This window comes from Seriola dumerili, unplaced genomic scaffold (assembly GCF_002260705.1).
Source record: "Seriola dumerili isolate Sdu_G_001 unplaced genomic scaffold, Sdu_1.0 BDQW01000052.1, whole genome shotgun sequence".
NCBI classification, from domain to species: domain Eukaryota; kingdom Metazoa; phylum Chordata; class Actinopteri; order Carangiformes; family Carangidae; genus Seriola; species Seriola dumerili.
The window spans coordinates 14,631,619-14,642,351 of NW_019174307.1; the positions used below are offsets into that span (position 1 = coordinate 14,631,619).

At 38.7% G+C, this 10,733-nt stretch overlaps 1 protein-coding gene across 1 annotated transcript in view; it reads left to right on the plus strand.

Annotated features, from left to right (window-relative positions):
- col4a2 (collagen type IV alpha 2 chain) overlaps positions 1-10,733 on the plus strand; it is a 66,699-nt gene that overhangs the window by 43,508 nt on the left and 12,458 nt on the right. Inside the window, exons 18-39 of the mRNA XM_022740599.1 lie at positions 400-463; positions 1,064-1,177; positions 1,596-1,745; positions 1,921-1,992; positions 2,195-2,346; positions 2,466-2,538; positions 2,689-2,795; positions 2,986-3,169; positions 3,590-3,634; positions 3,925-3,999; positions 4,096-4,194; positions 4,329-4,550; positions 4,724-4,885; positions 4,981-5,151; positions 5,297-5,440; positions 5,564-5,689; positions 5,783-5,964; positions 6,634-6,697; positions 6,798-6,872; positions 6,980-7,087; positions 7,189-7,296; positions 7,395-7,466. Of these exons, the coding sequence (XP_022596320.1) occupies positions 400-463; positions 1,064-1,177; positions 1,596-1,745; positions 1,921-1,992; positions 2,195-2,346; positions 2,466-2,538; positions 2,689-2,795; positions 2,986-3,169; positions 3,590-3,634; positions 3,925-3,999; positions 4,096-4,194; positions 4,329-4,550; positions 4,724-4,885; positions 4,981-5,151; positions 5,297-5,440; positions 5,564-5,689; positions 5,783-5,964; positions 6,634-6,697; positions 6,798-6,872; positions 6,980-7,087; positions 7,189-7,296; positions 7,395-7,466 (2,569 nt within the window). The remainder of the gene's footprint in view (positions 1-399; positions 464-1,063; positions 1,178-1,595; positions 1,746-1,920; positions 1,993-2,194; positions 2,347-2,465; positions 2,539-2,688; positions 2,796-2,985; positions 3,170-3,589; positions 3,635-3,924; positions 4,000-4,095; positions 4,195-4,328; positions 4,551-4,723; positions 4,886-4,980; positions 5,152-5,296; positions 5,441-5,563; positions 5,690-5,782; positions 5,965-6,633; positions 6,698-6,797; positions 6,873-6,979; positions 7,088-7,188; positions 7,297-7,394; positions 7,467-10,733) is intronic.

A 10,733-nucleotide genomic window follows, 5' to 3' on the forward strand; every position in this document is an offset into this window, starting at 1 on the left:
ATAGTCAGTTATTTTAGGAAATGTTATAATTAATATGCTTATGTTTATGTGATGCTATCTCACTCCTCAAAAATTATCAACAAAATTTTTGCTCACACTATTATCTGATTTTCAAAATCAGTTTTGAAAATTACATAGAGAAGGAAACAAGATCAGATATTAAAATTACACAGAGTACGAAACAAGATCAGAGATTAAAAGTAGAACAAGATATTGATAAGACAGATACAGATTACAACAACAGGATATGTGTGGTGGTTATTTTCTAGCAATATGTCCACATCCAGCATGTGATCTCATCTAGTTACATTTGATCTTTGTATGCAAGATTCACATTAAAATGATAAGTGAAACTGCGACCTCTGACTCACAAAGACTGACATTAAGTTTGTGTTTCAGGGAGTCAGGGGTGACCCAGGAGATCTGATTTCATCTGGAAGCCGTTGGCCTTGGTCCTCAGATGGTAAATTGATCACTACCAGAGAAACAGTCAAATAATCAGCCAACACAAAAGAGGGAAACAGACAGACACCCGCTGTGTGACCATGTTAACAGGCACTCTTACAAACTTGTTGCTTACATGAAGTGAAACTTGTGACATTACAAAAGTTCAGCTTAAGCGGACCACACAAGTGTTCAAAATAAATATGGACCTGATGGGGGTTATTAAAAGTCATAGCATAGGGTCAGTGAACCTGAGGGAGAATGGAGCTTCTTATCCTGCGTGGATGATGACATATGACAGGACGCGGAGCAGGTGGTGCAGGGTGGCAACTGGTTGAACCAAGAGTAATGACTGGAAATTGATTGGTTGGGATTATATTAATGTGTAGTGACAGATATTGAATAGTCTAATTCATTTGAAAGTCAGTACTATAGCAAACATAACATTCAATATTATTATTACAGTATATTCAAATGAAGCTAACACAGTTAGAAATGCTTAATAATCCTTCATACATAATCTCATAGACACCTGCATAAGAATGGATTAAAGCATCTGATGTTACCTGTTGCACAGATGCTAACAACATGTTTCCTCTATTTCCTTTGACTTGATAAGCTGGTCCTCCTGGTCCCCCTGGTGAGCAGGGTCTACAAGGAGAGAGGGGCCCAGTAGGAGATCAAGGCTTCCCTGGACCCCCAGGACATCCTGCCTCTTATACACAGCAACAAGGTCTGTCAACTGAGGCTGAACAAACAGATTCCCCCACACTTTTGTCCACAGAAGTCAATTTCATTCATAAATCCCAAAATCCCAAAATCAGATGGATTAAGAGTCTGCAGAACATATCGGGTCTTCTATGCTTTGACTCAGATAAGGGAAAAGTCAGCTAAGTTCTTTAATGGGGAAAAATGCATAAAAAACTTAAGCAGAGGAACAGATGAGGGATCCCTTTTCCGGGACGGACAGACATGCAATAGATGCTGAATAGATGCAGTAGATATAGTAGTGAAGAAACATAATGACAGAATAACCTGAAGTAGTAAGTATGAAGTAAATGTTCGGTTAAAGACTGATTTAAATTGATCAGGATCAACCGTTTTACCCATGGGCCAAAAATAATATTTAAATTTTCTTTTGCGTCTGTCAGTGTATGACTTCTTCGGGCCATTTGGTATAAAGGGCGAGCAAGGAGAGAAGGGCCAACAAGGGGAAGCAGGGATGCCTGCTGTCAGTGTAGGACCCCCAGGCATCCATGGACGCCCAGGGGCCAGGGGCCCTCAAGGACCTAAAGGAACATGTGAGTGACTGAATGACTGACTGACTGACTGACTGACTGAGCATTTATTATGATACTTTTAAACTAAGGCTTTTAATATCTTATATTATCTCCCTTTGTTTACTTATTTATCAGTGTCAGTGTCTGTTTCTTTGTTTCTAAAATGACTTTTTACTGTATTTCTGTTTGTCCCAAGGGGCTGAGTTCTTCAAGGGGGCTCCAGGCGGAAGAGGAAGGCCTGGAAATGCAGGCTCTAAAGGAGTGAAAGGTGCTGTAGCCACACTGCCAGTGCTGAAGATGATTGTTGAACTCATGATGAACTATTTGTTAAAAGCACAGACATTTTTCTGAAAAATTCACTTTTCTTTTTAATTTTCCTCAGATACGAGATCAGTTTCAGTATCAGTTTCTTGAAAGACTTGCTATTGCATCATGTTCTGACCTGTGGGTGCATTTTTGTGTACCTATAGGTGATCATGGAGACTGTGAGTGCAGCACTGTAACCTCTCCAGTGGGACTACCTGGCCCTGCCGGGGATCGTGGTGATATAGGGATGACTGGAGAGTTTGGTCAGCAGGGTGATGTAGGAGACCCAGGTCCCCAAGGAGATGATGGGTTCCCTGTAAGAAAAATCAAGAAAGTCATATTAAAATTAATGAATCACATTGTCTTCATTAATTATTTTCCATTGGTTATTTTGACCCCCTTTTTTCCCTCACACTTTCCTGTGTTGTCTTTTAGGGCTTTCCCGGACTCGATGGAGTACCAGGCCCAAAAGGCCGAAAAGGGGATGCAAGTGTGGCCACACAGAAAGGTGCAGTGTATATGTTATTTCGTCTCATTTCAGGTCAGCAGCGAGTGTACAAGTGGGCCAGAAAAGTAACCTGTATATGTGTGTTGATGCATGATTGTATGGATTGTATGCGTACGTTTATGCATGTGTGTGTCTGTGTCATCTCTACAGGATATTCTGGAGACCCAGGGGTCTCCGGACAAGATGGTGAGTCAGGAGCGCCAGGTGCTCAAGGCCTCAACGGTTCTCCTGGTTTCCCTGGGAGCCGAGGTCTTCCAGTGAGTCCTTCAGTCATATCCTTAATGACAGTATAACATTGTACATATTATATTTTTGCTCATGTTTACTTGCCTTATCGTGTGCATTAGGGGTTTCAGCTGCTCTGATATCCTCCTCCTTTCCTCACCACTCATCGCTAACAGTAAATGAATCCTACAGTGTAATGATTGTACTCATTTATGTCAACAGGGAGAAGGTCCGGTGGGAGATCATGGAGACAAAGGTTTCCCAGGTTTTCCTGGTCGACCCGGTGTAGCTGGGCTGAGGGGAGAACCAGGTGCAGTTCTTGGGGCCCCTAAAGGTCAGCGTGGTTTACCTGGCGATGATGGTCAGGCAGGCTATCATGGAGTTCCAGGAACACCTGGCAGGCCAGGTGAGAGGCAGCTGACTGCCGCATTCTCCCCTTTTATCCGGTCTTCATATGGTGTTGCATAATTCTCTTTCAAGGCTTTATCGCTTTGTAATGATTTTACCTGTTACCAAGAATTTCATTTTACCCCCCGCCCCTCTGAAAATACCCTCTTTTGTAATTTAATGCAAAGCAGTAAAATGGGAATGAACATTAATAGCTTGTGATAAAAAAAAAATAAAAAAAAAAGGGAAGGAAGCATGACAAGTATATGTTGCCATTTTATTTACTTTTCTTTCTTTGCCTCCTGTTGCCTTCTTGATGCAGGGGCTGCATCCCTCAAACCAGCTGCAGCTGAGCTTGTTTGAGTTAATGCTTGTGCTTTTGAATAACTCTTGTACCGAATGCCTCTCTCTTTCATTCTCTCTCATTTGCAACTGAAAGGCGACTGTAGTCCAACAGGAGATGGAGGACAGGTGGATGTAACAGGTAGCTGGTACAATAAAGTTTTCACCTTATTGCCCCCTTTATAACAACTCTCTTGTGCTTTGCCTTTGGATTTTTTGACTCTTGTGCATGATGATTTTTAAATTGTTTAAAATTTAGTGTGTTGAGTTACCAGCTAATGTAATGATAAAGCCATGTTCTTAAAAACAATTCACGCTGGGCAGCAAACAAAAATCAGTTGCACCGAAGTAGTCATTTCCACATAAACAGTCACTTTTACATACAACCATGATGTTTCCCTAAACACTGCCCTTCTGTTATTTTCTCCTCAGGTCCTTGCAGTGCAATTCCAGGACCTCCTGGAATACCTGGACTTCCAGGACCCAGTGGATTACTAGGTTTCCCAGGTAACACTACAACAAACTATTGATTTTTTATTTGCCTGCAGGGTAATAGTTTTGAGTCTTTTTTTAATGCTGTGTTGATATTTTGTGAACCAACAGGTCCTCCAGGGCAAAAAGGGCAACAGGGTCCTTTTGGAGTAGAAGGAGAGAAAGGAGAAACAGGAGATCAAGGAATAGGTGGCCGTCCTGGACCACCAGGTAAGGAAAGACAAGAAAACACTGCCCCATAGTCAATTAAATATGATATGGTGTCATGTTTGACTTGAATTTCATACTTAGTCCAGATCATTTTCTTTTATTAACCTTAACCTTTATTAACCTCTCCAATAAAGGTTTTGCTGGCCCCCGTGGAGACCTGGGATTTCCTGGCAGCAAAGGTTCATTTGGAGTCCCTGGTTTGCCCGGTGTGCCCGGCAGGCACGGGGCACAAGGTGGGAAGGGTGTTCACGGAGAAGTCTTGGGAGCATCACCAGGAGCCCGTGGTGACCCAGGGCTGCCTGGGCTTCAAGGGAATAAAGGCCTGTCTGGGGGCCAAGGAGTACCAGGCCATCCAGGTTAGCCATGTTTTCACATTGTCACTTATGTTCAAACTCAACAGTTTATTTCACAGTCTGTCAGTTAGTCTCGCTTTGCCTTCTTGCCTTGTTTTCAGCATTTGTGGGATCATTTAAAGAATAAAGGATTGAGGAGATGTTATATAATGTTTTTATTCATCCCTTCAATACAGGAACGATTGGCATGCCTGGCATGATTGGCTTCAAAGGTGACAGTGGCCCTGCAGGCCTGCAGGGGGAGGAAGGCAGGCCTGGGCCAGCGGGCAAATATGGCTACCCTGGTGACCCCGGACAAGCAGGTCCACCTGGGCCTCATGGTACCATTGGACAGCCAGGTTAGGCAAATATACACACTGACACACACTCTCAGAAATGTTCTTATTCGTGTCTGACATCACTGTTCCTTGTGGTATGTGGTCCTATTCACCAGGTATCACTGGAGAGAGGGGAACTGAAGGAGACTCGGGCCCTCCAGGTCCAATCGGATTAAAAGGGATCCCTGGGGCGTACGGTAATGATGGTGTCGTTGGAGAGTATGGCTCACCAGGTAACCCAGGACAGACAGGAGCAGATGGATGCCCAGGAGTCCCAGGAATGAAAGGTTTGTTCCTCAGATATGTACTCCATAAATAATAGAGTAAAATTAAACATTAAATAATATAAAATCTATGTAATTTGTTTATAATTCGAGCAGTTTTGGTCGGAAAAGGTTTTTTTTTTGTGACTTCTGATGGTCTTTTTCCCAGGATACAAAGGATCTCCCGGCATGTCAGGTTTTGAGGGGACCAGGGGTGATCTAGGGGTGAAAGGCCTGAGTGGGCTGAGAGGAGAACCTGGAGTGCCAGGCCAATTTGGCCAAAAAGGAGGGACAGGCCAAAGTGGAGAGAAAGGTAAGACTGCTTTATTCTATAAAATGTTTGTTATAGTCACTCATTAGTCCACTGTGTTTTGTGGAGACCTCCACATTAACACTTTAACTTAGCATCTCCTTCTTCCCTACCATCTTCTGCCAGGTGATCGTGGTCTGAGGGGGGCACCTGGGGATAAGCCTCAAATCCCTGCCCAGATGATTGTTGACATGAAGGGTGCCAAAGGAGAGCAAGGAAATATAGGAGAACAAGGTTTCACCGGGCCGAGAGGTGTGCAGCTACCGTCTGATATCAGTAACTCCCTCCTCCTGAGCTTCTCCTTTATCCCATCCTTGCCTACTAACATCTTACTCTTTCCTACAGGTTTTAAGGGGTTCCCCGGTGTACCCGGTAGTGAGGGAGTTCATGGTTTTCCTGGAGATCCCAGCAATGAGAAAGGACACCAAGGAGATCCGGGTGCACAGGGGCTGCCAGGGATAAAAGGAATGCCTGGCCTAACTGGAAATCGGGGAATAACTGGTTTTCAAGGAATGTCTGGCAACAAGGTGAGCAGAGCCATGCTGGGAAAATTCCTGTGACTGAGTAGGCGTCCATGCCAATTATTAAGCATTAAACAGACACCCCAATAATGTTACAAATGATGTTCAGTTTTCTTGTCCAAAGGACTCAGCTTGTGAAAACAGTTAAGGACCCACACTCACAGCTCTGTTTCCAGCTACAGCTGGTGACTTTTTGTAGCAAAAAAGCTGTTAAAAACACTGCACACTACCTGCCCATCACCAAATGGGCTGACAAAGTTAGCGAATAGCGTTATTATGACGCATTCAGCAGCTAAAGAGCCAGATATTTACTTCAGAGGTTAGCAGAGACCAAAAGAGAGATACAAATAGAATGAAAACTAAACTTTCTTCATCAGGTGGCCAGAAAAATGAATGCTAATGTTGCTCTGCATCTGCTCTGATGTACAGTGCAAATAGGCAACCTTTGCTAACAAGTTCACCATATCAACTTAAAAGGTGATGTTAAAGGTGTGCTCACAGCTTGTCAATTATTACACTCACTCCGCCACCATGCCATCATTTTTTAAAATTTTACTATTCTTTTGTAGCTACAAAAACATGTACAGTACATTTCTTTCACCGCATGATCTCAGGCAAGAGTGATATATTTGAATGTTTAATATCTTTCTTAATTGCTCATCTGTTACTTTTAAGGGAATCAAAGGAAGCCCTGGTGCCTATGGTGCATCAGGAGACCAAGGAAGAAAGGGAGGCAAAGGTACAACCTGAAATTTAAATTCCAGACCAATGTTGTTTGTTCTAAAATCATTGTGATCAACATACTTTAAGTGTTTGTCAATTTTGAAATAATATCACAGGTGATAAAGGCCCTCGTATAGACCTTCCAGGGTCTACGGGATTGAGAGGAGAGGAGGGGTTTCAAGGAGTGCCAGGTACATAATCATACAGCTTTTGCTACTTCTCCTCTAGTGTTGATCAGCCCCAATTTGCAGTTAAAGGCAAATTCTTGGCTGATGTGAAATGATACCTCCCCTTACAGGCCAGACAGGATTAATTGGACAGACTGGGGACAGGGGTACCATTGGTTTTGATGGTATTGGAGGGAAAAAGGGAGATTCAGGTGATCAAGGAATATTTGGATTCCCAGGTAAGACATCCCAGGCATTTCCTTATTGTGCACATATTAAATGTTATGCATTACTGCAGAATTACATTGCAGTCACTCATACACATTTTGTTTTTCTGCAGGCTCCGATGGGCAGAACGGAACTCCTGGTAACCAAGGTCAAAAAGGCTTTCCTGGAACTCCTGGAAACCAAGGACATCCAGGCTTCCCTGGCTTCCCAGGAAACAAAGGTAACAGGATCAGACCAGTGCCATCTCTTTCTTTCTCTTCAAACTTCATACTTGTCATCCATCATATTTCACCATCTGATGTATATGAATGTGTGCAGGTTTCCCTGGCCTGAAGGGTCTTTATGGATTACATGGACTGAAAGGACAAAAGGGTGTCCCAGGAACACCAGGTATTCAACCAAATTTCAAAGATTTATAAAAGCAAAATGTCTTTGTGTACCTATCACTACCAAGGGCATAGGTTTAGTTTAAACATTGGTAGAGACGCAACAACCCGGCCACCCCTCCAAAACAAGAGATTGACTCTTTAATGACATCAACCAAACAGTTTATTAACATATAAGATCTGAATTTATATTCAGAAATACCCAAATGAAAATGTAATATGTGTACATGTGTTGAATTTCCGTATATGAAATATATTTACATATGAAGTAAAATGATATATGTATATACAGTATGACCTATATATAAAAATTACATATGAAACATATGAATATCATATATTGACATACTGTATATGTCTAGCTAATGTGTCTGTTTTAATTATAAACATATGTTAGATGAATATATTTCCATCCCCAAACCTGTCAGTATATGTTCATGTTATTTATGTAAATATAAAAGATAGACATTTATGTTTAAATATAATAAGAAATCATTTAAAAATATTTGTATTTATTTCATATATGTTATAAACTTATATGTGCATATATCCAGAGGATTAATATTTGTAATAATAATATATCCTATTGTAGGTGACACATATGGTGGCATCACTCATGATATAGGGACATATATATCATAAAATGTATATGACACAACACATAGTATATTAAGGCATAAAAAGTCATAGTACAATAAGGCATAAAAACGTCATAGTATAGTTAGTCAAGTCAAGTCCAGTCAGTTTTATTTATATAGCACATTTCATATGGAAGGCGTTAACTCAATGTGCTAAGGTAATGTGCTAAGGTAAAAGTCATAGCATAATAAGAAATAAAAACATCATAGTATTGTAAGGCATAAAAAGGCAAGGCAAGGCAGTTTTATTTGTATAACACATTTCATACACTGGGGTAATTCAAAGTGCTTTACAGAGCAATAAAATATGAAACATAATAAAGCATACAGAGTCACACTAAAAGAGTAAAGATAAGAATGCAAAAAGTAATATGAATTACCAAATGATTTAAATCATCACGTATAAAAACATCATAGGATAGTGAGGCAAAAAAAATTTCAAAAAACATCATAGTATAATAAGGCATAAAAACTCATCGTGTAGTAAGGCTTAAAAAGTCATATTAGAGTAATGCTTAGAAATGTCAAAAAATATACTCACGTAAATAAACTAAGGCATAAAAAATGGATTCAAAAAAGGTCACAGTACTAAAGGTAAGGCAATAAAATGTCAAAAAACGTCAATAGTATCAGTAAGCATAAAAAATCCATAGTAGTAAGGCATACACAAATGCTCAAAAAAAAGGTCATAGTATAGGTAAGGCATATAAAATGTCAAAAAAAAGGTATAGTATGTAAGGCATTAAAAAATAGATATACGCATAATATAGTAAGGCATCACCAAGATCCATAAGTTGTAAGGCATAAAAATCGCTCAAAAAGTCTAGTTAAGTAAGCCGCATAAAATTTTCACCCAAAAATGTCATTGTATGGTAAGGCATAAAACGTCATCCTATAGTAAGCGCATAAAATGTCAAAAAAAACGTCAATAGAAAATAAGACATAAAAACATCATTAGCATAGTGAGGCATAAAAATGTAAAAAAATGTCATAGTAATAATAAAGAGGATAATAATTGTCAAAAAATTCATAGTAATAACGTAAGGCATAAAAACTCATAGTATAGTAAGGCTTAAAAAGTCATATTAGAGTTAATGCTTAGAAATTGTCAAAAAATGTCATAGTATAGTAAGCGCATAAAATTTGTCAAAAAGGTCAATAAGGTATAGTAAGGCATAAAAAGTCATAGTATATAAGTAAGCGCATCAAAAATGTCAAAAAAACATACCTTGTACTAATAAGGCATAAAACGTAATAGTTATATTAATAAGACATTAAAACTTCATACGCTATATCTCACAGGCCAATAAAAATGTCAAAAATACGCGCTCATAGTAAGGCATAAAAATGTCAAAAAACGTCATAGTATACCATAAGGGCATAAAAATGTCAAAAGGTCACAGTAAATGTACAGGCATAAAAACTTGTCAAAAAATGGTCATAGTATAAGTAAGGCATAAAAATGTCAAAAAAACGTTCCATACGTAATAAACATAAGGCAATAAAAATGTCAAAAAACATCACATTGTATAGATAAGGCATAAAACGTCATAGTATAATATAGACATTAAAACTTCATTGTATATTAAGGCATAAAAATGTAAAAAATGCTCCATACCGTATACATGATTACATTGAAACATCATAGTATAACTATAAGGCATAAATATCATGCACTCACTGTAATAATGCATGTATATGGCAATGTAATAACTTCCCATAAGGCATAAAAACCCGTCGCAAGGCTAGGCAGTTTTATAAATAAGTTTAAAACCATTTCCAATACACTGGGGTAATTCAAAAGTGCTTTACAAGCAGTAAAATATTAAACATATAAATGGATTACAGATTCACGGTCATTGTATAATAAGGCATAAAACGTCAATTAGTATAATAAGACATTAAAACTTCATTAGTATATTAGGCATAAAAATGTCAAAAAACGCTCATAGTAAGGCATAAAAAATGTCCAAAAAAAGGGTCCATAGTATAGTAAGCATAAAAATGTCAAAAAGGTATAGTATAGTAAGGCATAAAAATGTCAAAAAACATCACAGTATAGTAAGGCATAAAATGCTCAAAAAAACGTCATAAGTTATAGTAAAGGCATAAAAATGCCATAAGTAGTAAGGCAATAAAAAATGTTCAAAAAAGGTCATTGTATAGTTAAGGCATAAAATGGTCAAAAAAGGTCACAGTAAAATAGTAAGGCATAAAAAATGGTCAAAAAACGTCAACAGTATAGTAAGGCATAAAAATGTCAAAAAAAAGGTCATAGTTTGTAAGGCATAAAAATGTAAAAAAGTCATAGTATGTAGGCATAACAATGTCAAAAAACGTCACCAGTATAGTAAGGCACTAAAAATGTCTAAAAACGTCCATAGTATAGTAAGGCATAAAAATGTCAAAAAAGGTCATAACCCGTATTGTAAGGCATAAAAATGTCAAAAAAACGTGCACAGTATAAGTAAGGCATAAATGTCAAAAAAAACGTCATAGTATAGTAAGGCATAAAAAGTCCATAGTCGTAAGGCCATACTAAAATGTCAAAAAAAGGTCATAGTATAAAGTAGAGAAGCTATAAAATATGTCAAAAAAAGGTCATCACCCGTATAGTAGGCATAAAAATGTCA